A 21,640-nucleotide genomic window follows, 5' to 3' on the forward strand; every position below is an offset into this window, starting at 1 on the left:
TAGGGTTAGGGTTAGGGTTAGGGTTCGGGTCAGAGAGTTCAAGCCGTTGTGCAGCTCCTAAGAACGGGCCGCTTCGGGTCGAATGGAGGAACCAGCGGTCCGTTGACGCGAGCTCTCGGTGAATGCTCCGAGTTCTTGGGGTTAGGGTTAGGGTTAGGGTTAGGGTGAGGGTGAGGGTTAGGGTTAGGGTTAGGGTTAGGGGTAGCTTGTTGTCGTCGTGCCGATAAGACAGAGACACGGGCAGCAGACGCGACCCAAATCGACGCACCAGAGCATGGTTGGGCGTGTGAGCCGCCATCTTGGACTGTGAGGCGAGCATTTGCCACCGGGAGCTCGCCGCCGCCCCTACACCGCCGCCGCCGCCCTCCCGCGGCCAAATAATAGCCCAAGTCGAAGAGTGCGCGCCGCCCTCGGTATCTGGGTGGCAGGCGGGACTAGAGAGGCACGCCAGAGCACGGCCGGGGGCGCGAGCCGCCATCTTGGACTGTGAGGCGAGCATTTGCCACCGGGAGCTCGCCGCCGCCCCTACACCGCCGCCGCCGCCCTCCCGAGGCCAGATAATAGCCCAAGTCGAAGAGTGCGCCCCGGCCTCGACATCTCGGCGGCAGAGGCGTCCCAAGCGACGCACCAGAGCACGGCTGGGCGTGCGAGCAGCCGTGTTTGACTGTGAGGCGAATATTTGTCATCGGGAGCGCGCCTCCGACTCTGCACCGGGCCGCCGCCGCCCTCCCGAGGACAGGAGATAATAACGGCCGCCTCGTCGTCGAGCTCGGCGGAGACGATGGTCGCCTCGCGTTTGAACCCCTCGAGCTGCTAGAGCGGCGTCGCACTCGTCGAGCGTAACAGCAGTCCGCCCTCGGATGACTTACTTGTTGAGCGCGCCGTCAGCCGCCCGTAAGGCACGCGGCAGTCGGGGAGCGCGATCTCGGTCATCTGGTGCCGCGCGTCGCGTGGGCACGGTGCGAGGAACGACATGCTGTCGCAACGACGAGAGCTGTGCCTCGAAGACGCGCGCGAGGGGAGAGAGAAACGGTCAAACCTTTGCCGGCCAGGCACCAACGCACCCAAGCACTCAGCCAATCAGCCACCACCCATCCAGCCACCCACTCACCATTCGGGACCTACGAAGCGTTTACCCACCCACCCACTTTTTCAAGAACGGACGTGCAGAGGCACGTGGTGTGAGAAAAAACGAAACTGAGGCCCCCTCGCGTTATTTATCCCCGGTTGGCTGGCCTATTATCTCGCGGCGATGGCGGCGCTGCCTCTCCTCGCTGCTGGAGCCGCCGGCCTGGTGCTGTCTCCGCCGCTGATGCACCCGTCGCCGCCGCGCGGCGTGATCGCGGCGCGCGGCGGGCCGGCGCTGGCGCTCGCAGAGCCGGCGAGCTCGCAGAACCCGGGTCGGCCGCTCACTGTGGCGATCGCGGGCGGCGGCGTGGGTGGGCTGACGACGGCGCTGGCGATGCTCAAGGCGGGCTTCGATGTGACCGTCTACGAGAAGACGGGCCAGTTCGCCCGCTTCGGCGGCCCCATCCAGTTTGCCTCCAACGCGCTCTCGGCGCTCAAGGCGATTGACGAGCGGCTGTTTGAGCGGGTGATCGCCGACTTCACCTTCACGGGCACGCGGCGGTGTGGCATCAAGGACGGGCTGCGCGCCGATGGCAGCTTCCGGATGACGCCCGTCGCCGACCCGCGCTTCCTCTTCGACCCCTCCACGCCGGCCGACTGGTACCTCGAGTTTCCGCTCAAGGCGTGCGCCGACTTCTTCGACCTGCCGTACACGGGGGTGATCGACCGGCCGGACCTGCAGGACATCCTGCTGGACGAGTGCCGCGCCATCAAGCCGGACTTCATCGTCAACGGGGCCCCCGTCGCCAGCTACACCCAGACGGAGGCCGGAGTGGTGGCGACACTCTCCGACGGAAGGTGCCGCCGCCGCCAGCTCTCCCTCCCTCGCCTCCGCCTCCCTCCCTCCCTCCCCTCCGCCCCACCCCTGCCCTCCCTCCCTCCCCGCGGCAGCGTCGCCGAGGCGGACGTCCTCGTCGGCTCGGACGGGATCTGGTCCACCGTGCGCGCGCAGATGTACGGAGAGGGCGAGGTGCGGCAGACGGCGGCAGACGGGCTGACGAGGCAAGGGTGCCCCTACTCGGGGTACACGGTCTTCGCGGGCGAGTTCGTGCCGGAGCGCGGCACCGCCGACTTTGCAGACTACTTCGAGTGCGGGTACAAGGTGCGCGCGCCGGGGCCGCGAGGAGGCGCTCGCACCAACGCCACACACCACCCCCGGTCACCGCTCGCCGGGGCACAGGTGTACATCGGTCCGCGAAAGTACTTTGTGACTTCGGACGTCGGGGACGGGCGCGCCGTGGGCCCTGCCTGCTTGGCGCGGTGGCGCGGCTGCGGCGAGGCGGTCTGCTGTCGCGTGGCTGTAGGCGCGTGCAGTGGTACTCGTTCCTGTGCAAGCCTCCGGGCACCAAGCGGGCGGGAGACTCGTGGGAGGGGGGCGCCTCGACGGGCGCGCAGGGCAGCAGGCGCGAGCCGGAGCCCTCTCGCCCGCCCCTCTCGCCCTCCCCCCTCGCCCGCCCCTCTCGCCCTCCCCCCTGGCCCTCAACCCCGCTGCCTTCCTCCCGAAGGGTGATCGCCGACCTCAAGCAGGAGCCCGCAGGCTGGCCCGACGAGGTGATCCGCGTCCTCGAGTCGACCCCCCCGGAGGAGAGGGGGGGGCCGGCCCCCCCCGACGCGGGAGAAGGGTCCCCTAACCCCCCCCCCCCCCCCCCCTTCTGCACATAGGCGGTCGAGCAGCGAGACTTGTACGACCGGCCGCCAGAGCTCTTCCGCTCGTGGGCCGACGGCGGAGTGGCGCCCCCTCCCCCTCCCCCCTCCCCCCTCCCTCCTCCCCTCCCCCTCCCCCCTTCCCCCATTCCCCCTTCCCCTCTCGGAGGCCTAGTACCTCGCCCCCCACCCCCCTTGCCCCAGGTGCTCGTGGGCGACGCGGTGCACCCGATGATGCCAAACCTCGGCCAGGGCGGCTGCCAGGCCATCCAGGACGCGCCAGCTCTCACTCACCATGCTACGGAGCTCACCGTGGGCTGTTGATCCCAGGCGATCGAGGACGCGCTCGAGCTGACGCGCGCTCTCTCCGAGGCGTGCGGCCCGGGCGGCGCCGCGCCGGCGGAGCCGCAGGCGGTGCGGGAGGCGCTGCAGACTTTCGTCGGCCGGCGCAAGCCGCGCGCCGCCGCCGTCTCGCTGCTCTCACGCCTCGCGTCGGACCTGATCATCAACTTTTTCGACACGCCCTGGTCGCCGCACGACGAGCGCGGCAAGGGCGTGCTGTCGTACCTCACGTTTGCGTGGAAGCCGTTGTTGCAGTACCTCATCTTCCCGCTCCAGTTCCTCTTCCTCTACTCGTACCACCCCTCTGGCGGGATGGGAGAGCTGCCCAAGCGGCTCGAGGCGGAGTGGCGCGAGCGGCACCGCAAAGGCGCCGAGGAGGCCTTCGCCAAGGCGGCAAAGGGGGAGTCGCGCGCCGCCGCGCCCTCCTTCTTCGCAAAGGCGGAGGCGGACGCTCCGTCGGACAACGCGCCGCAGCCGGCGGCGTGACGCGGGGTTTGCTCATGAAGGGGCGAGATAGGGAAAAGAAAAAATAAGCGGAAGACAAAACACATCGGCTGGGTGGGGGGCTGCGAGCGAAAGAAACCGCGAACCTCTCGGGCAACGAATTCACAATTCACTCAATGCTGAGAGGAGCGCTACCTGCCTCCTCTGCGCGTGAGCGTTCGGCAATGGACGGGTCGGTACAGATGACGCTTCGCTCCGGCCGGGCTCTCGGCTCGGGAAAATCTCAGGGCCTCGCGGCGCTGGCGGCTCGGAGGAAGGCACGGTTGCCAGTACACCGCGAGGAGGTGGAGGTGGAGGAACCCCGGAGAGCCCCGCGCAAGCGTGGCGAGACGGGAGCGGACGACGTGCTCTCCCCACCTGAATCGCCGGCTTCGCGATCCGTGGGGCTCACGGGCGAGGCGGCTTGGAAGGGCACCGCGCTCAATGCCGCTGGGCGCCGCGCGCAGCGGGACAGACAGCCCGACGCCGCCGCCTACCCTCTGCCTGAGGCGGACGCGCCGCTGGAATCTCCGGGCGGAGGCAGCCCTTGCCAGCCACCGGTCGTGCCGGTGCCGCTGGCTTTGCCTTTGCAACGCTCCGGGGTGAGCGACTTGGCCGCAGCACTCGCCCTCTGACAAAACATTCCGCGCACCTCCGCCGAGGGCGGTCTTGCAGTGTGCATGCGGCGAGCTGTCCACCCATGCTTTAGCACATGTCGGTTCTGTTCGGTGATTACCGCGCGGTAGTACCGGCACCGGTGGGGGCCTGGGGGCTCATGTTCAGTAGAATTACGTGAAGGGTCCATTTTCGTGTGGGGTGGGTGGGGCAGTTGTAGGAGTTACGCTTTTAAGAGTGGGAGATGCACAAAAACTTATATCCGCTGCTGTCGCGTGTCGCTGTCGGACTCAGCCGGCGACCCGATTCGCGATATCGGACGACGCGAACACGCGTCGTTACGAGACCAAGAGCGCTCCGCCTGCGCAGCGCTCGGCTGCCCGTGCGGCGCAGCAGCTGCGCGGCACGTCTCACTGGGCGCCCGAGTTGAGGCTCTGGAGGAGGAAGAGCTTCGCGAAGGACTGGCCCGAGAAGGCGTTGATCTGCTGGCAGTAGGACTGCATCTGGTTTGCGATGAGCAGCGCCTCGAGACGCGAGGGCTGCGGGATGGGCTTGAAGAGCGGGTTGCTGCTCGTGTCCTGCAGTACGAGCGGAGAGCGGCGTGAGCACGGGAGGAGGGGCTGCACACACACGCGAGGGATCGGTGTGGCAGCTGCTCGGCACCTCGTCGGCAACCTCCTCTCCCTTGAGCAGCTTGGCCGCCTGCGAGTCAGAGGTCCGGCGCGGGGTGAGGCGGCGGGCCCTCCCAGCCCCCCCCTCCAGCCCCGCCCGCGCGCCTTCTCCGCCTTCTTCTTCTGCAGGTACGCGGCCTGAGCCGCCTTTTGCCGCTGCGTGTTTCTCTCGTAGTGCTGCAGCTTGGACGACTCCTTTGCGCACACGGGGGGCAGAAGGGTCGAGCCGATGTCCGGAGCAGGGCACGCCTCAGCAGCGGCGCTGCCGGCTCGGTCGCGACCACTGCTCGCCCCCCTCCCCCTCCCCCTCCCCCCTCCCTCTCCCTCCCCCCTCCCTCCCTCGTGCAGCTCGCCTGCTGCAGGTCGTCGGTGCACTCGATCAGAAGCTGCATCTGCTTCTCGAGGAAGGGGTTGGTGTGCAGCTCGAGCCGCGCAAAGTCGGCGCCGCCCGCCTAGTTCACACCGCCGCCCGCCGGTCCAGACCGCGCAAGCAAAGGGACCGCCCCGCGCGAGGCCCAGAGAGGGGGGGGGGGGGGGGGCGAGTGCAGCTCACCGGCAGGTTGCACTCTGGCTGGAGGTCGAGGAGCAGCGCCGAGGAGAGGTGCGAGTGGCGCACCTTCAGGGGCAGCTCCTCGAAGACCTGGCCGCCGCGGGCGACGGGGCGGACGCGTCGATGGGCGGAGGCGGAGGGGACCGGCGGGAAAAGAGAGGGGCAGCAATGGCCGCAGCGGCGGCGGGCTCTTGGCGCGCCTCGGAGCGAGGCAGGTTGGCGGCCGCGACCGCCTGCAGCGTGAATTTGCCCTCGCGGTAGAGCGCCATGAAGTGGTCCGTCAGCCGGAAGGCGCGGAGCGGCATCCCGGTCGCGCGCGTGCGAGCCGGGTCGTAGACGAGCAGGACGGCCGTCTTGATGTGCTGCTGGTAGTTGAACTGCGTCTCGATGCACGACTCCTCGATGAAGGAGGAGAAGTAGGTGGACTGGTACCACCCCACCGTGTTGTTGTCCACGTTCACGTCGCGCAGGCACCGCATCATCTCCATCTGGTACTCGGCGCCGTCGCCGTCGCCAGCCGCATCGTCGGCGCCGCCGCCGCCGACATCCTCGCTCTTCCCGGGGAAGGGGAAGCAGTTGGTGACTTCGACGGTGCGGCCGATGTCCATCCCCAGCAGCTGGCCCGTCACGAAGGATGGCAGCGCGCTCTGGCAGTGGTTGAGCACCTTCAGCACAACCTGCGGGAGGGGCGGGCCGTCGGCGGGCGAGCGCGACTCCGGGAGCGGGGCCGCGGCCGGCAGCAAGCGTGGAGCGTACCAGCCCGTCGAGCTCGACAACCATGCTCGGCTCCGCAGTCGACGGCATGGCGGCCGAGGCGGAGAGGGAGCGGGCCCGGCGAGCAGCTCGGCTGCTCTTGCTCGTGCCAGCAAAAGAAGAAATCGCATCGCGCACCCGCTGTCGCCCGGGGTCATGCGAGGGGTGGGCACGACCAGTAGGGACCCCCTCCCCCGGGCCCCACTCTCAGTTGGGGCCTCCGCGGCCGAGTGGGAGATATTGGATGGGAAACGGGTCGATTCCGCCGGTGCCCCTGCCGGGCCCGCCCCACTTACGTCCGGGGCCCCAGTTATATCCGGCTGCTTCCTAGGGTCTTTACGATAGCAAACCAAAAGAAATCACACGGATGTCGCGACAAGCTCGCTACCCAACAGACAGACAAAATAACCTCCAACTCCCTCAGTCTCTAGGACTCCCCTCTCAATGACCACCTCTATGCACATTCGAGGTGGCCTTATCTTATGGAGGGAAGTGCTAGAATCATCATCCAGGAGGGAGGGGCCCCCCCGCCCGACCCGCGGATACTCCCTCTCGCGCCGGTTCGGCACGCGGGAGATTGCCACGTGGACGGAGGGGTTATTTTGCGAGGTGGAGGCCGACCTCTCAAGCAAGCTCGAGAGGCTTCGGATACCGGGGCTATCCAGAGAGATCTATTACGCCCTTTCTCCTCAACGGCTATCCCTGCTTCCCTACAGGGATTTCTTTTGCAGGTGCTGCGCCCTGCGTGGGGACGGAGAGCCTTTTTCTATATTTTCTGTCTTGGTGAAGGAGACGGTTCTGCGCCCGCCCTCAGTGTCGGTTCTGCGCCCGACTTAAAATGGGATTTACTGCGTTCCTCCCGCCCTTCCGGGGGAGTTGAAGTCTGACCATACCCCTTGGGCCTTGAGGAAGTCAATCACTCCGTCATGGATCTCGAGGTACCCAGTGGGCAAGTCGAGGACTCCGATGTCAGAGTATCGCTCAGCAAGTGATCTTGGTAAGTGGGTGATGTAGTCATTGGGCCTGTCTTTGTTTTGGGCTTCCACTCTTTTGAGATTGAACCTTTGGCGCTCCATTTGAGTGTGGAGAATGCGAGTCATGAAGGTATGAGCAATGTCTTTGACGACGAGTTCCGTCACGAACTGAACTCGGTCAATCTCTTTACGGACCATGTGGCGGTAGACTACTCGCCAAAAGATGCGAGTCAGTGCCCTGGGGGCTTCGCGCAGGAGCTTCCCCCTCGGGCAGAGCCCAAAGAGCCATGTGGCGTATGTGTCGGTGGCGCTCACTCCAACAGCTTGGAGTAACGGCGCGAGGGCGTCCTGTACTTTTCGGACCCTCAGGCAAGTGATCCAGTCGTGCCGACTGTGCGGAAGCGATAAGGAAACCATGCTACACCTCCTCACTTGCCTGAGATCTCGCTTACCCGGCGGCCGTACCCAACGCGGCCAAAGGATATCCACCTCGAGAACCTCGAGACGACAAACCTACACAGCGCCCGAGATCCCGACCGATGCGCCTCGGCCGGCTCACGCCCGAGAGGACGCTCTTCCTCATCTGCGACGTCCAGGAGCGGTTCCGGCCGGCGATCCACAAGTTCCCGGCCGTCGTCTCGGGCAGCCTCAGGCTGCTCGCCACTGCGCGGGAGCTCTCGATCCCCGCAATCGTCACCGAGCAGTACCCCAAGGGTCTCGGCCGCACGGTCGCGGAGCTCGACACGGCCTGCCTCGCCGAAACTGGCGGCGGCGTCTTTGAGAAGACGACCTTCTCGATGCTCGCGGACGCCGCCGTCTCCGGCGCCATCACCGGAGCCGGCCGCACCAGCCTCGTGATCGCGGGGCTCGAGGCGCACGTGTGTGTCTTACAGTCGGTGCTCGATCTGGTCGGCGCCCTCCCCGACGTCGAAGTCCACTTGTGCGTTGACGCCGTGTCCTCGGGCTCGCCCACCGACCGGCTCACCGGCCTGCGGCGCGCAGAGAGGGCGGGCGCCTTCCTGACGACGACCGAGGCGGTGATGATGGAGCTGATCCGGAGCAAGGAGCACCCCTCCTTCAAGGCCATCTCCGCCCTCATCAAGGCGTCCAAGCTGCCCGCCTCCGAGGCCCTCGAGCCCGTGGCGTGAGGGCGAGGAACCGCTCGTCGGCCACGAAGAGGATGGGGACGAGGACGAGGCGCGGAGGGTGGCAGCCCTTCGCCGCCGCCTCGAGGCGAGGCCCGCACCACGCCGAGGCCGAGGCGCGTGCCCGTGTCTTGCCCGCGTGCGCCTCCCGCGCTGCGCCTTGCCGCTGCCGCACGCAAGACCCGCAGCAGCCAAGAGAGGGCCAGCGGCGCTGCAGCCCCCCGGAAGATGCGACCACGGCCGCGTTTACCGGCTCACTCGAGTTTGCCTCCACCGACGAAGGACGAGCTACCACGATTGAGGCGTCTGGACCGTGGTGCGCCTCTGCGTCTGTGTCCTCTCGTCAGTGAAAAGCCAGAGGCCTGTGGGGATCGGCACACACACAACTATTATGCACATATACATCCATGTCCATGTGGAGCCCGTACGGCTCTATGCACTTGTGAGTTGTGTGGTGTGCCCACACGATGTCAGCGTCAGACTCACTCGCGCTCTACAGACTCAGCTCCACACACACCGCGCGCACTCGAGACCTCGAGAGATGCAGATGGGCCCAGGGGTAGGAGGCTCCACGCCACCTGACTCGCGTCGTGCCACCTGACTCTCTCGCCTTGGAGAGGCCTCTTAGCCGAGGCACACGTGGCTATCGCCACGTGCGCCACCAGGGATTTCGGCCATTTTAGAGCCTTTTGCACAAAAATGCAGGTGGCTTCAGCCACACTTGCTCCATGAGCAAAACAGTGCAAAAAGCACCTGGAGCAGATGGCTTACGCCGCTTGTGGACATCTTACCTTATATTTTCCCGTGTCCGGTTTTCCGTTTCGGGCGACTCGAGGCGACGGCACCACTCACCGAGCTCTCCGGCGGGGAATCATGTCGGCGAAGGCGGGCTCTGGCATCTCGGTGATGCGCTCCGATCTCGACGCGTCGACCTCGACGGAGGTGGACGCGCACGAGGCGCAGTGGCGGGCCGGCGTCAACCGCCAAGCGCGTCCAGACGCCGCTTCGCAAAGGCGGGCGGCGTCATTGGCTGCTGCAGCCAAGCGGCAGCGGATGAGGACATGAACAACATACCTGCGCAAGCCGTCGTCGCCCGGGCGGCCGCAGGCGGTGCCATCTCAACCCACTCTCGGCACCGCTGCACGTGCGTGCTCCCTCTCCCACCCAACTCGGCTCCACTCTCGTCCACCCGCGCCCACCCCATCATCTGCTCTCAGGCTGATTGCGGCGTGTGTTGCGCAATGCCGAGCCACCAGACGCTGGCCAGAGCATGATTGTGATGCCTCTGTCTGGGCCGGGGGGGCGTTCGACAGCGCGCGAGGCTGCCTCCCTGCCCTTTGCGACGCTTGCGACCACTGCTTAGTTGCATGCAGTACAGAGTAGCAGTGGTGGGGAGGGCTTTGCGCCCCCCCCCCCCCCCGGGCAGAATGGTAAACTCGTGTCTACTCACCTCGTCGGCTCCATCGGCTGCCTCTCCTCGTGCGCCGGCTGCCTCTCCATCCAACCGCTTCTGCGTCCCCTTCTCTGCCCGGTGCTCGCGATGTCGCTCTGCCGAGAGGGTCATCGCCGGCGAAGGCGGAGCGGCGGGCCCTTCGTTACAGAGACAACAAAGACATTTCACCCCTCGGGCTGTTGTTGCAGACAGAAAAACAAACCTTTGGCGCGCGTGCGCGCAAGGTCTGCTAGTGGGCAAAACAGTGCAAAAAGCACCTGGGGCAGATGGCTTACGCCGCCTGTGGACATGGGCAAAGCCGTGCAAAAAGCACCTGGAGCAGACGGCTTACGCCGCCTGTGGCCATGGGCAAAACAGTGCAAAAAGCACCTGGAGTAGATTCCAAACGCCGCCTGTGGCCATGTGAGCGCTCGGGTGGCGCCAGGTGGCTTCGGCCCCCTCCAAGCCACCTGCCCCGCCCCCCTCGCCACACCTGGAGGGCTGGAGCACGTGCGCCACCTGGGCCTGGGCAGGTGGCAACAGGTGGCTTCAGCCCCCTCCAAGCCACCTGCCCCCCCTCCCTCGCCACACGAGGAGGGCTGGAGCACGTGCGCCACCTGGGCCTGGGCAGGTGGCTCCAGGTGGCTTCGGCCCCTCCAAGCCACCTGCCCCGCCCCCCTCGCCACACGTACGTGGAGGGCTGGAGCACGTGCGCCACCTGGGCCTGATGGGTGGGCAGGTGGCGCCAGGTGGCTTCGGCCCCTCCAAGCCACCTGCATGCCCCCCCTCGCCACACCTGGAGGGCCGGAGCACGTGCGCCACCTGGCGCAAGTTTGAATTCGGAAACGGAATCCGAGCCACGGAAGGGCTGGCCTGCCAAACGCGAGCCTCCCCGCTCCTCCCCGCGCTGCAAACTGGGACTGTGGGGTGTGTGAAAGAGGGCCTGCGGCGGTCATCGGCGGCTACAATCAATGTCCGGCGTCGACATAAGCCTGGGGCTTCAACCCGGCCCGCGCGGGCGTTTGGTGTGGCTGCAAACGCCGCAGGAGCCGGTGGCTGCGCTGCTCACGCGCCGTTGCTGCCGACGCTGAGCAGTCTGACTCGCCAATGAGAAGACTGCCCGATAATACGCCATCACTTGATCCCGGGAGAATATGTGTCGTCTGATGTGTCACTGTGTGCGTCACATCAGTCTTGATAACAAGCACGGTCGATCCGTCAAAGCGATACACTCGTTCCTATCACATATTCTCCCACCCGCCGGGACGCAAAACGCTCTCGGCGAGAGCCACAAGAAGGCGTCCACACAGCAAGCCACTCGTCGGACAGGCGTGCTCACTCGATGTCGGCGAGCGCATTGCGCACGCTTTGAACGGTGGCCAAGCCAAAATCACCGATGGTGGCCGTCCGCTGGCGTGAGCGGCGCGGCGATCGAGCCTCACCCTTCGTGCCGACGACCCAACCTTACGCGGAACAACCCAACCCAGGCCACAACCCAACCGCAACCCAACCCAAAAAGCACGATTCTCCTGTTGGGCCCTCAGGCTGTAGTCTCGAGCAGCGCCTGTTCGCGGCATATTTTGGTCCCTCGAGTTCTGACGGGCATTGTTCTTTCTTCTCTTGCACATGCGAGTTTTGTTCTAAAATTCTTCTTTCGAGGGCCTTTGAATTCTTCTTTTCCTCATCACCTGCGAGCGAGCAGCAGGTTTTGCGAGCCCTGCAGCAGCCACCCCCTGCCACTCACAGACCTCAAATGAGCTCTTTCCTCGGCGACGTGGTCTTCTGGCCGACGGAGGTCAGCGGCCGCGCCTTTGTCGCTGGGATGGTGGCGATGGCAGTCGTCAAAGTGCTTCTCGAGCGGGCTCTCTTCCCTCTTGCGAGGAAATCCATGCCGCCCGCTGCATTCGCGGGCGGGCGCATCGATCCGAACCTGTCCTTCTTTACGATCCACTTCCTCGTCAATATGGTGGTCTGCTACCTCGCCGTCCCCGACACGCTCTGGGTGCTCGCGCACCCAGTCGAGTGGCGCGCCTCTGAGAACCTAGGGCACGCGCTGGTGATGGCAGTGCACATCTTCCACGTCCTCTTCTACTACGACTCCCTCACCACGATGGACTACGTCCATCATGGCGTCTCCGTCGGACTCGTCGGCTCGATGGGCTACCTCTTCCTCTGGGGCGCAGGTCTGCACGCGATGGACTTTTTCATCTGCGGCTTGCCGGGCGGCCTCGACTACGGCATGCTTGCGCTCGTCAAGATGGGAGCGCTGCGCAAGATCACCAACAAGCGTGTCAACAAGTGGCTCAATATCGCCGTGCGCTGGCCCGGCATCCTCCTCGTCTGCTACATCATGGTCGTCACGAAGCTCAACATGGGGGACTCGGCCCCAGTCGGCTGGCTGCCCATCTGGCGCGATTGTGAACACGGCATCGTGCAGCGTTTCGGCGCACACCGACGTTGGTGTATTCACGAGATAGGCTCGTGCTCTTCCTGCACGGCGGGAATGGGCTCTACTTCGCGGCGCGCGTCGTCACAAACACTGCGGAGGCGGAATACGCGCTGCGGATGGAGAAAAAAGCTGCCAAGCAGTGATTTGCCTCGCGGTGTAACACCCGTGCTGCGCAGCGGCTGCCCGGCGCTGGTGCCTGCGCAGCGGGTTCCATTATTTGTGTGTGTGTGTGTGTGTGTGTGTGTGTGTGTGTGTGTGTGTGTGTGTGTGTGTGTGTGTGTTTTTGTGTGCTGTGCTGCCCCCTGCACGCGATATCTATTTTTTGAGAGGTCGGCGCTACACACGGCTTTACGTCAGTACCTCTGTATAGCTCCCTCTGTGAGTGTGTGTGCAGTGTGTGGAGAATCAACATCCGAGTAGAAAGGCTGTGCTGTGTAGTAACCCCGCCTACACACGTCATGTTCCTGTCGCGAGACACTCTGCTCCCCACAGAGCCCAGTCGCAGTCCCCACGAGTGCCGACATGCTCCGATGCTCACTCACACTCGTGTTGTTCCGGAGCCTCCTCCACACAGTCCACACCGAGCTCTCTCGTCCGACTCCGATCTCCGTCGGGCTCGGGGGTCGGACTCGAGAGAGCCGTAACGACGCGTAATCTCCAACTCTCACTTACCTCTCAGACTGAGACTCACACAGAATCCTATAGCTTCTACCAACGCGCGTATGCTTGTGCGGAGAAGGCCTCTAGGACTCAGGCCCTCGTCCGTGCGAGATCTTTCGCTGGTAACGAGCGTAGCGCCACCCGCCCCGGCCCTGGCGGTGTTGTGGCCCGCAACCTGGCCCGACGCCAATGTCCCTGCTAAGGCAGGTCGGGCAAATCGTCGAGCGATAGCAGCCTCTGCCGTGGCCGCTCCTCAACCTCGTCGACATCATCATCGCCCCCGATGGTCGAGCCTTCGGCATCGCTCTCTTCGTCAATACCTACGAATCGACCAGTGCCATTCTCAGTACGCTGCCGTTCCTGCTCGCTCCTCTTGCTTGGCAGTGCCGGAAGGGCTCGACGCGCTGCCTATCCCTCCAGCTGCGTCGCCGACGGTGCGCCATCTCTGGGCGCCTTCCGCGGCACCAACCGTCCCGCCGCTGGGGCCGATCGACGGGAAAGGCTGCGGCGTCAGCGTCGGCGGCGCTGGTGGCGCACGATGCGCCCGCCGTCCAGCAGGCCCAGCCAGCTTCTCGACGAGAGCGGCAGAATGGGACGGCGGTGGGTGATCGACGTGAGGGTCTGTCCCCGTACCCTCGGAGGCAAAAGAGCGAGCGGAATCTTGCCCCAGGGCGTGTCCGCTCAAGGTTGGGCGTGTGCTGGCGAGGGACAGATACGTCGAGGAGGGCGTGACCGGCTCCGGCGTGTGGACACCAGTGGCGAGGCTTCGAGTCGATGTGGTAGGTTGTTGCGGCGGAACCGCGCATGTGCCGGAGGCCGCCTCGAAAAAGACGGTCTGCACGCGCGCCGAGAGGCCTTGCAATGAAGCGTCGAAGCGCGCCTGCGATGCCACGAGGGCTTGCCGCGCCTCAAGCAGCTCTTGCGACAAGCTCTGCCGATCGGCGCGTGTCTCGGAGAGTGCGTCGCGCGTGGCCGACATCTCCTTCTCCGCCACGGCCCGTGCGCGCTCCGCGTCAGCTTCGACCGCCTTGCGCGCCGCAGCCTCCGCCTCTGCACGGGCCTGGGCTCTTGCAAGCTCCACGCGTCGCCCCTCCGCCTCGGCCATCGCCGCCGCGGCCGTCTCCTCCGACTGGCTGAGTTTTACACGCATCCGTTCCAGATCGGTCGCCTGTGCCGCCGCCTCGTCCTCTAGCCGTTTGGAAAGGGCGTTGGCGCGTGCCTGAGGCACGGACGCCGCTCGCCGCTCGCGCTCTCTCGTCTCCTCCTCAGCCTGCGCTCGCCTCGCCTCGGCTTGGTCCCGCGCCCGCTGTGCCGCATCGAGGGCCTCGTCGCGCTCGATCTCGGCACGAGCCACGCGCGCCTCCATCCGACGCCGCTCCGCAGCAAGCGCCTCGAGGGCCTCTGTGTGTGTTGAGGCCTGCCTCTCGAGGGCAGCTGCCTGCGCCTCGGAGCTGGCGACCCGGCTGTTTGCCGCCGTCGTTTCCGCGCTCGCGACCCTTTGCTGCAGAGCAGCAAGCATCTCAGCATGCTCGCGCCGCTCGGCTGCACGCGCCTCTTGCGCCTTTGCGAGCTCTGCATGGGCAGCAGCGGCGCGCTCCTCTGCCGCAGCCGCGCGGGCCTCGCGCTCCCCCAGCGCTCGAGTCTCGCTGAGCATTGCCGCGTCCTTTGCCTCGATGGCTCTTTCGGCGGCGGCAAGTGCGGCCTCCACGCAGAGCTTCTCCTTCTCCGCGTGACGCATGGCTCTCTGTGCGGCCTCCACCTCCGCCGCCGCAGCACGCTTCTCCTCCTCGAGCGCACGTGCAGCAGAGGCCGCCTCAGCGTCGTGCTTGGCGACCGATGTCTTCGCAGCCTCGAGCTGCGCAACGAGGCCTTCTGCTCGCGCCGCCTCCTCGTTTGCGCGCGCTTCGGCATCCTCGATGCGGCCCTGAACGTGGGACAGCTTGTTGGTGAACTCGCTTTGCTGTAATGTCAATGCGCCTTCGAGAGCCCTCGTTCGCACGGCAAGCCTGCGGCCACCAGCCACGGGATCTGCACCAAGAGCCTGATCGCTGCAGCCCGTCAGTGTTAGATAATTCGTCGTTTCAGTTGCGTCGGCACCATTGCGGCCGAGCAACGTTGTAATACGCTGGAGCACGCCTCCTGGCACGCGATTGCCCTCGAGTGGCAGGTGCATGATCTTCCGATTGGCTCGGAGCGCTGACTCGAGTGCCTCACCCCCTTCCTTTGCAGCGCTATTCCAACGAAGGTCAAGGCTCACAAGTGTCACGTTGTGCACCAGAGCCTCGGCCAGGTGCTTCACGCCCCGAGGACCAATTCGATTGTTGCGGAGGTCCAGGCTCGTCAATGCGGAATGGGCGGCTTGCAGTGCGACAGCGAGCGAGCGCGGGCCTGCGTCGTCTGTGCCAATGCCATTCCACTCGAGCGAAAGCACGCGCAGCTTGGACCGACCGTGCAAAAGAAGCTCGCCGACTGCAGCCGCGCCCGGTGCGTGAATGTGGCAGCCTCGGAGGTTCAGAGAGGTGAGCGATGAAGTGGTCGCTAGACGCGAGCAAAGGCTCCGAACCCCGTCATCACCGAGGCATTTGTCGGAGTACGATGCGCTCGTGCTGTCTGATTCAAGCTTGTGGGCTGCCGTGTCGGGCACAGTAGCAATGTGAGCCGGCTCTATGTCAGCCGCCACCATTGCGCTCACCCAACGTCTTGGTCGCTCGCTCTCGAGACGTTTCATAGATCACCGACCGAGGTCTTAACCCTGGTAGGTGGATTGTCCAAAATACGTCAGCCTCGCACGCCTAGCGCTAGGTCTGACACCCGGCCGCCCCCCCCTCTCTAATATTAACCGGTCAGAGTACATTTTGGCCGGCTAATGTTAGGGAGGGGAGGCCGAAAAACGCATACTTTTTTGTCCACCTACCAGGGTTAACGTGGAGCTGGTTCTCCACTCGGAGCGTGGAAAGTGACTGCGGTGTGAGCTGTCACTGTGACAGTGTGCGCCACAGTATATTACTCTCAATACACAATATAGTCATGGCTCATGTAGAAGCAGCTTGATCATAAACATGTGAAAACGTGCTCAACGTCGTGCGAGGTTTCCCAGGCCGCACTTGTGCACTAGCTGGGCACATGCCGCATGCAACATATCATGACTCAAAGTCATGACTACTCGAGCGGCTACGCTCCCGGACACGTCCATCATCAAAGCTCTTGGACGTGGTTGCTCGTAGATCGACAGCCAAGAGATCAGAAGTACAGTGAAGCTTTCAACTGACTTGCTTAGTGGCAGGGGTTCCAGAATTTCTCGAACGACGGCCACGACCACCCACCGGTCTCCTGAGCGTCTTTGCCCATGTCCTTCATCTTGTCACCCAAGGCCTTCCAGTCGGTATCGCCCATCTGCTTGCCCTTTGACTTCCAGTCATCGCCGATTGCCTGTCCCATCCGCTTCCACTCCTTCTGCTCGTCGCTCTTCTCCTCCTCCTCGCTCTCGTCTTTGTCGGTCTCGTCTTCGTCTGCATCGTCCTTGTCATCGCCCGGCTTGCCTCCCTGAACCGTCAGCAACGACATTTCCTTGGCCGACGCCCAGCCGACCATCTCTTGCGCCTCCTTGGCCGCCTTCTCGGCAGCATGCATCGCCTCTGCCGGGCTCTTCCCCTCTTGCATGGCCTTGATCGCCGATGTGGCCGCAGCCTTGGCCGCCTCGGGCGAGCGCGACGCCGCGTGAGCGGCGTCGACAAACGGCTTGGTGTCCGGCATCTTGGATGGGTCGGCCGCGAGCAGAAGGCTCTTTGCGCCCGCGTCCTCTTGTGCCTTCTCGGCCGCCTTCTCCGCCGCTCGCATGGCCTCCGCAGGACTCTTACCCTCCTGCATCGCCTTTACCGCCGAAGCAAAGCCAGCCTTGGCAGCCTCGGGCGAGACGGACGCGGCATGGGCAGCGTCGACGAAGGGTTTCGGCGATTCAGCCACTGCGAGAGTTGGGGAGGCGTGCGCGCCGATCAGCGCAAGCGCGCAGGTGGCTGCCAGCAGCGCGGCGCCCGCGACGAGCAGCCTGTGGAAGTAGCCGGGCGGCTCAGTGCGCACATGACATTGGGGTGGAATGAAGCTGTGCAGGAGCGCATCGTCGAAGGCGAGCGGCGGTCGCCAGGCAGCAGCTCGTGGCGATCGTCGATCCGCGAGCTGCCAAGCTTGTCACAGGCCGGCACTGGATCGCGGACGATGGCGCCGCGCGGCTGGAGGCAACGGAGAAAGGCTTGGTGGAGCGGCGAGGCGATTCTTAGGAATTTCGAGGCGCGGAAAAATCCGACAGCCCTGCAAAATCAAGTATTATACGCTACTTTCGTTAACCACACTATGCGAGTACGGCGCCTTAAGGTGACTCGTAATCATGTAATCGCGCCGCGTTTTCTTTAGGGATCCCTACCTACGGCGCCTTTGTGGCCTCGGTCACCTTGTACAACTACGGGTTGGACTCCTCCCCCCACGCTCGCGCCGGTCTCCGAAGCCGTACATCTGCGAGAGAGAGGAGAGCAGCTGCTTGCGCCTTTGTCGCCTACAACAGGAACTCGTCTTAGACCGGTCGCCCATGCAGGCTGGCTCCTGCGTGTGCGCCTTCGATCTCGTCCGCACGTTGACCGGGCGGCGCGGAGTGTCGGCGGAGTGTCGGAGCAACTCCGCTCTCTCGCACCTGACGGTGTCCGACGCCGGCGCCCACCTCAGCCGGAGCTTTTGCGCGCGCTGCTTCCTCGGAGTGGTCACCGAAGGCGACGGCGGCGGCAGCGCGTCGTCGCTGAGGCGCATCATGTACTCGTACCTCACCTCTCCGGGGCTGCTCGGTTTCGGAGGCGCGTGGCGAGGCGACCGCAGCGCGTGGGACGTCGTCAACGCAGCCAACGCCTCGTCGCCCAAGGTCGATCAGCCGATCGCCATGTACGTGGAGCCCGCAGACAAGTACGTGGCGGTGCGCGCCATCGTCGACCTCTACCGCCGCCGCACCGGCAGATCGATCCCGGACTCGCACGTCTTTTTCTTCTCCGACACGGCGGCGGACGTCGCGCCCTTCGAGACTGCCTCCGCCTCCGCCTCGCTGCCCCGCTACAACGCGCGGCAGGTCGCGTGCGGCGTGCGCGACCCGGACATGCCGGCCGCAGGCTTCTGCGGCGCCGCCCTCTCCGAGATAGTCGACACTCCGGGCGTCTCCTTTTGCGACGCGCCGCCGCCGCCGCCGCGCTCGCCGCTTCCGCCCCCGAGCCCCGCGTCGCCGCCCGCCTATCCTCCCAGCCCGCCCCTCCCGCCTCTGGCGCCGTCGCCGTCGCCGCCGCCCGCGCCGTCGCGCCCTCCGCTGTCGACGCCAGGCGCGCCGCAGCGCCGCCGCGCGGTGGTGGCCGCGACGCTCGCCCTCTCCGCCCTCTCCGCCCTCCTCCTCGCCGCTGGCTTGCTGCTGCGGCTGCGGCGACGCGGAGGCGCGGGCGGCGGCGACGGCGGCGACGGCGGCGGCGCGGCGGTCGGCTGGGTGCTCGAGGCGCTCGACGAGAAGCTCCTCCTCCGCCCGCCGAGCGAGCACGGCGACGGCGACGACGACGAGGAGGAGGCGGACGCGGGCAGCTTCGCGACGTTCGCGGACGACGGAGGGCGAGAGAGGACGTGCGTGTGTGCCGGGAGGAGGGGAGGGGGGGGGGGGAACCGCCGAGGGGTTCTCCAAGAGGAGCGGGGTGGCTGCTGGCTGTAGGTGGGCCGAGGAGGAGGAGGACGCCGCGTCGAGCCTGCTCTCCGCGAGCGCCTCCCGCCGCGCAGTCGGTCACTCCACCTCCGCCCGGAGCCGCATCCGCTCCGCAGCCGCCTCGACCGTGGTGGGCCCCTCCCGCTCCGCCCCCCCGCGTGCCGTGCGGGGCGGCCTCACCTCGCGCCTCAAGGCCGCCGCCGCCTCGACCGTCTGCACGGCCCGCGACGCGCCCTTCGTCCCAAAGGCCGTCGTCACCGCGACGGTGCAACTATGCCCGGCGCCGGTGCTGCCCGCAGCAGGCTGCCGCGCAACAGCCATGGCAACAGCAGCCAGCTCGAAGGACAGCTCGAAGGCAAGGTCGACTGTCGACGTCGGGAGAGAGACGCTGAGCTTGGGCGAGGTGCGGCTGAGTCGGAAGCAGGAGGGCGCACCACCATCCCGCCGCCTCCCACTCCGCCCGCGACCCGCGGCTGCTGTCTGGCTTGTCATGGGCCATCTGCCTCGCGCCCCGCGGCTTTGCCTCACGGCGAGGCATCTCCTGGACTCCTCCCGCCACCCTCCCCCGCAACCTCCGCCTCCCCGCCCTGTGCGCCTCTCTCCCAGGTCCGCGTCACGCTGCCCACCTGCCCGCCGTCTGCCAGCCGAGACCGCCCTGGGCAGGGAAGCCGCCGGCCGCGTGGCGCAAAGGCGCGCGCGCGGGAGAGACCGCAACATGTTATCAACCCCCCCCCCCCCCCTCCCGCCCCCCTCTCCTGCCCCCCCTCCCGCCACACGACCCTCTACCCCTCCCCTCACGGAGACACGGAGGCACGCCCCCCCTAAGGTGGTCGTCGAGCGGCTCGGGCCAAACGTGTCGTACTTGTCGCGGCGGGACGGATCCGAGCCTCGTGCGCTCGTGCGCGGTGTGCCGACGGAGGCAACTCCTCCTCCTCCACGCACCTCCGCTCGCCTGCTCGCCCGCCCGCCCGCTCGCCCTCTGCCCGCCCCCTCACGCGCCTCGCACGCACCGACACACACCGCCCTCTCTCCAGGCGCCTCGTGGCGCCGTCCTCTGGCTGATGCGCGAGCAGGCCGCCACCGAGCCCGCCTCCGGCCATGCCTCCGGCGCGGCGACCGCCGACGAGCTGCGCTGCCGCCACCCGGTCCGCCTCGCGTGGGTCGACCCCGCGCCGGAGAGAGAGGGGGAGCCTCCCTCGCCGCTCGGCCCGCGGCTGCTGCCGTGGGCCGCCCTCGTCCTCTCGATGCTCCTTTTCGCCGCGTCGGCGCTCTCGCTGCAAGCCGCCGGCCCTCCCTCCTCCCTCCGTGCGCCTCCCCCGCCGGGCTCGCTTCGCACGCCGCCAGCGGGGGGGGAGGCGGCGGGGGAGGCGGCGGCGGCGGCGGCGGCGGCGGCGGAGGAGGAGGAGGAGGAGGACGTTGACAACGAGGACGAGCGGGAGTACGGACACTACTTCCGCCCCTCGCCCCCTCCGCCGCCCTCCCCGGCACGGGACAGCCGGGAGCCGGCGGCGCAGCAGCGGCCGTACGAGCCGGCAGCCGGCGTGGTGGGCTCCTTCTTTGTGATTGGCGACTGGGGGTACGACACCGAGCTGCACGAGGTGGCGTGTCGCCACCGGAGGCGGTGCGTGCTACTGCCGCGCTGCCAGCAGGCGCGCGTGCGTGCGCGGCGGCGGCGGCCCGGCGCCTCCTCCTGTGCGTGCAGACTGCGGCCTGCGTCGTCTGTAGGCCATCGCCGACACGATGCGAGCCGAGGCGCGGCGGCGGGGCAACGTGCGTTTCGTGCTCAACGTCGGAGACAATTTTTACCCGCAGGCGTGCGGCACGGCGGCAGAGACACTGTGATGCGTGCTGGCACGCACCTGCTCTCGCTCGCACGGCACACACTCGCTGCCGCCGCCCCCCCCCCTCGCGCAGGGCGTGCACGGTGTCGACGACCCGCAGTGGACCGAGAAGTGGTCGGACGTGTACCACGGGATGGACCACATGCAGTGGTACTCGGTCTACGGCGCCGATCGCCCGCGCGCTCTTCCCCCGGCCGAGCCCGCCCACCGCGTGTGAGGCGGTGTGTGTTGCGCTCGAGGATAGGCAACCACGACTACGAGGCGCCCGACTGGCGGTGCGGCTGCCTCTCGGACCCGAAGCAGTGCCACCAGGTGCAGAAGCACGGCGCGAGGCACCGCAACACGTCGTGGTACATGCCCTCCACCTACTACCACGCGCGGCCCCTCCCGGGCGTCAACATTGAGGCGCGCGGCCGCCGCCAGACGTCGGCTCCCCTTTGCACCCCCGGCTCCACGCCCCTTCCCCCCGCTAGGTTGTGGCGCTCGACATGAACGCGGCCGACGCGTCCAAGTCGTGTCCCTGGCTCGTCCAGTCCGAGGGGTGCTCGCCGGCGCAGTGCCTCCGCACCCTCGCCGAGCGGGAGGTCGCCTCGGCGCGGATGCTCCGCGAGCGGGTGGCCGCCAACCGCGGCGGGAACTTGCTCGTCGTGTCGCACTACCCGACCGACTTCCTCCTCGGCCGGCGGCCGGGCGGCATCGACACGATCGGGCTCCTCCGCTCGCACGAGACGCGCATCTCCTACTTCGGAGGCCACCGGCACGCGACCGCTGCGCACGAGTCGGGCTACGCCGGCACGGCGTCGATCGCGCCCAACCGCAATTGGCTGACGGGCGGCGGCGGCGGGTGGGCGTGCGACGGGCAGCAGGGCTTCCTCGTGGGCGAGATCATGGCGGACGGGCGCGCCGTCAATGTGGAGACGGTGCTGATTGACGACGCGAGGTGCTGCACCGACCCGTGAAGCGTGATCTGGCCGTTCGCTCTTTTTGCTCGACCGATCAGCTGGTGCCCATGCTCACCTCAGACAGAACGCTTGCTCGAGACGCTTTGTGGAGAGGGCGCGAATCGAATACACCGTGATGAACGGCGTGACTGTCCCAGGAAAAGAATTTTACAACGCTGAAAAAAAGGCGGGTGTGGTGGCGGCGTGCCGTCCTCCCATCTCCCTGGGCTGATCTTGGAGCACTTGGAGCACTTGGAGTGCAGTCGGCAGCCTCACATCCAGGGCCGGGGAGCTCAGAA

General features: G+C 66.6%; 8 protein-coding genes across 8 annotated transcripts; 5 read left to right on the forward strand and 3 right to left on the reverse strand.

The window, feature by feature from the left end:
- The first annotated feature begins 1,234 nt into the window (after window positions 1–1,234).
- Window positions 1,235–3,651, forward strand: EMIHUDRAFT_462793 (hypothetical protein). The gene is made up of 8 exons (XM_005783328.1): window positions 1,235–1,926; window positions 2,020–2,230; window positions 2,309–2,358; window positions 2,433–2,531; window positions 2,634–2,712; window positions 2,791–2,859; window positions 2,977–3,036; window positions 3,103–3,651. The coding sequence occupies exons 1-8, from the start codon at window positions 1,253–1,255 to the stop codon at window positions 3,598–3,600; spliced, it is 1,740 nt and encodes a 579-aa protein (XP_005783385.1). The 5' UTR covers window positions 1,235–1,252; the 3' UTR covers window positions 3,601–3,651.
- Window positions 3,652–3,782: 131 nt separating this feature from the next.
- Window positions 3,783–4,232, forward strand: EMIHUDRAFT_203007 (hypothetical protein; the record flags this gene model as incomplete). The annotated part of the gene is made up of 1 exon (XM_005783329.1): window positions 3,783–4,232. One exon carries the CDS (start codon window positions 3,783–3,785, stop codon window positions 4,230–4,232), a length of 450 nt encoding a protein of 149 aa, XP_005783386.1.
- A 205-nt stretch (window positions 4,233–4,437) lies between these two features.
- Window positions 4,438–6,282, reverse strand: EMIHUDRAFT_352743 (hypothetical protein). Its single transcript, XM_005783330.1, has 7 exons — window positions 6,190–6,282; window positions 5,634–6,110; window positions 5,437–5,523; window positions 5,237–5,335; window positions 4,989–5,078; window positions 4,876–4,914; window positions 4,438–4,790 (listed from the first exon to the last, which is right to left on the reverse strand). Exons 1-7 carry the CDS (start codon window positions 6,235–6,237, stop codon window positions 4,623–4,625), a joined length of 1,008 nt encoding a protein of 335 aa, XP_005783387.1. The 5' UTR covers window positions 6,238–6,282; the 3' UTR covers window positions 4,438–4,622.
- Window positions 6,283–7,699: 1,417 nt separating this feature from the next.
- On the forward strand, window positions 7,700–8,308 carry EMIHUDRAFT_63671 (isochorismatase domain-containing protein; the record flags this gene model as incomplete). The annotated part of the gene is made up of 1 exon (XM_005783331.1): window positions 7,700–8,308. One exon carries the CDS (start codon window positions 7,700–7,702, stop codon window positions 8,306–8,308), a length of 609 nt encoding a protein of 202 aa, XP_005783388.1.
- Window positions 8,309–11,460: 3,152 nt separating this feature from the next.
- EMIHUDRAFT_434313 (hypothetical protein) lies at window positions 11,461–12,526 on the forward strand. Its single transcript, XM_005783332.1, has 2 exons — window positions 11,461–12,146; window positions 12,215–12,526. Exons 1-2 carry the CDS (start codon window positions 11,491–11,493, stop codon window positions 12,327–12,329), a joined length of 771 nt encoding a protein of 256 aa, XP_005783389.1. The 5' UTR covers window positions 11,461–11,490; the 3' UTR covers window positions 12,330–12,526.
- A 663-nt stretch (window positions 12,527–13,189) lies between these two features.
- On the reverse strand, window positions 13,190–15,529 carry EMIHUDRAFT_203014 (hypothetical protein; the record flags this gene model as incomplete). Its single annotated transcript, XM_005783333.1, has 3 exons — window positions 13,190–13,417; window positions 13,646–15,348; window positions 15,421–15,529. The coding sequence occupies 3 exons, from the start codon at window positions 15,527–15,529 to the stop codon at window positions 13,190–13,192; spliced, it is 2,040 nt and encodes a 679-aa protein (XP_005783390.1).
- A 590-nt stretch (window positions 15,530–16,119) lies between these two features.
- On the reverse strand, window positions 16,120–17,229 carry EMIHUDRAFT_203015 (hypothetical protein; the record flags this gene model as incomplete). The annotated part of the gene is made up of 3 exons (XM_005783334.1): window positions 16,120–16,891; window positions 16,924–17,044; window positions 17,178–17,229. The coding sequence occupies 3 exons, from the start codon at window positions 17,227–17,229 to the stop codon at window positions 16,120–16,122; spliced, it is 945 nt and encodes a 314-aa protein (XP_005783391.1).
- Window positions 17,230–17,311: 82 nt separating this feature from the next.
- Window positions 17,312–21,420, forward strand: EMIHUDRAFT_449606 (hypothetical protein; the record flags this gene model as incomplete). The annotated part of the gene is made up of 8 exons (XM_005783335.1): window positions 17,312–18,019; window positions 18,362–18,453; window positions 18,862–18,919; window positions 19,594–19,820; window positions 20,055–20,157; window positions 20,285–20,347; window positions 20,474–20,557; window positions 20,874–21,420. Coding segments are annotated over 8 exons (1,793 nt in total), but the record flags the coding sequence as incomplete, so codon positions are not given.
- Between the last annotated feature and the right edge of the window lie 220 nt (window positions 21,421–21,640).

Source organism: Emiliania huxleyi (assembly GCF_000372725.1).
Source record: "Emiliania huxleyi CCMP1516 chromosome Unknown EMIHUscaffold_18, whole genome shotgun sequence".
Taxonomy (NCBI): Eukaryota; Haptophyta; order Isochrysidales; family Noelaerhabdaceae; genus Emiliania; species Emiliania huxleyi.

Bases quoted from the DNA above. Each gene is read 5' to 3' on its own strand.
- EMIHUDRAFT_462793 (XM_005783328.1), top strand. From the start codon at position 1,253: ATGGCGGCGCTGCCTCTCCTCGCTGCTGGAGCCGCCGGCCTGGTGCTG. The intron at 2,713-2,790 runs GAGAGGGGGGGG...TTCTGCACATAG, and splicing joins TCGAGTCGACCCCCCCGGAG to GCGGTCGAGCAGCGAGACTT. The intron at 3,037-3,102 runs GCCATCCAGGAC...TGTTGATCCCAG, and splicing joins TCGGCCAGGGCGGCTGCCAG to GCGATCGAGGACGCGCTCGA.
- EMIHUDRAFT_352743 (XM_005783330.1), bottom strand. From the start codon at position 6,237: ATGCCGTCGACTGCGGAGCCGAGCATGGTTGTCGAGCTCGACGGGCTG. The intron at 5,336-5,436 runs GTGAGCTGCACT...GGTGTGAACTAG, and splicing joins AGCCAGAGTGCAACCTGCCG to GCGGGCGGCGCCGACTTTGC. The intron at 5,079-5,236 runs GCGAGCTGCACG...GTGTGCGCAAAG, and splicing joins GCACCGACGACCTGCAGCAG to GAGTCGTCCAAGCTGCAGCA.
- EMIHUDRAFT_434313 (XM_005783332.1), top strand. From the start codon at position 11,491: ATGAGCTCTTTCCTCGGCGACGTGGTCTTCTGGCCGACGGAGGTCAGC. The intron at 12,147-12,214 runs GCGCGATTGTGA...TTCACGAGATAG, and splicing joins GTCGGCTGGCTGCCCATCTG to GCTCGTGCTCTTCCTGCACG.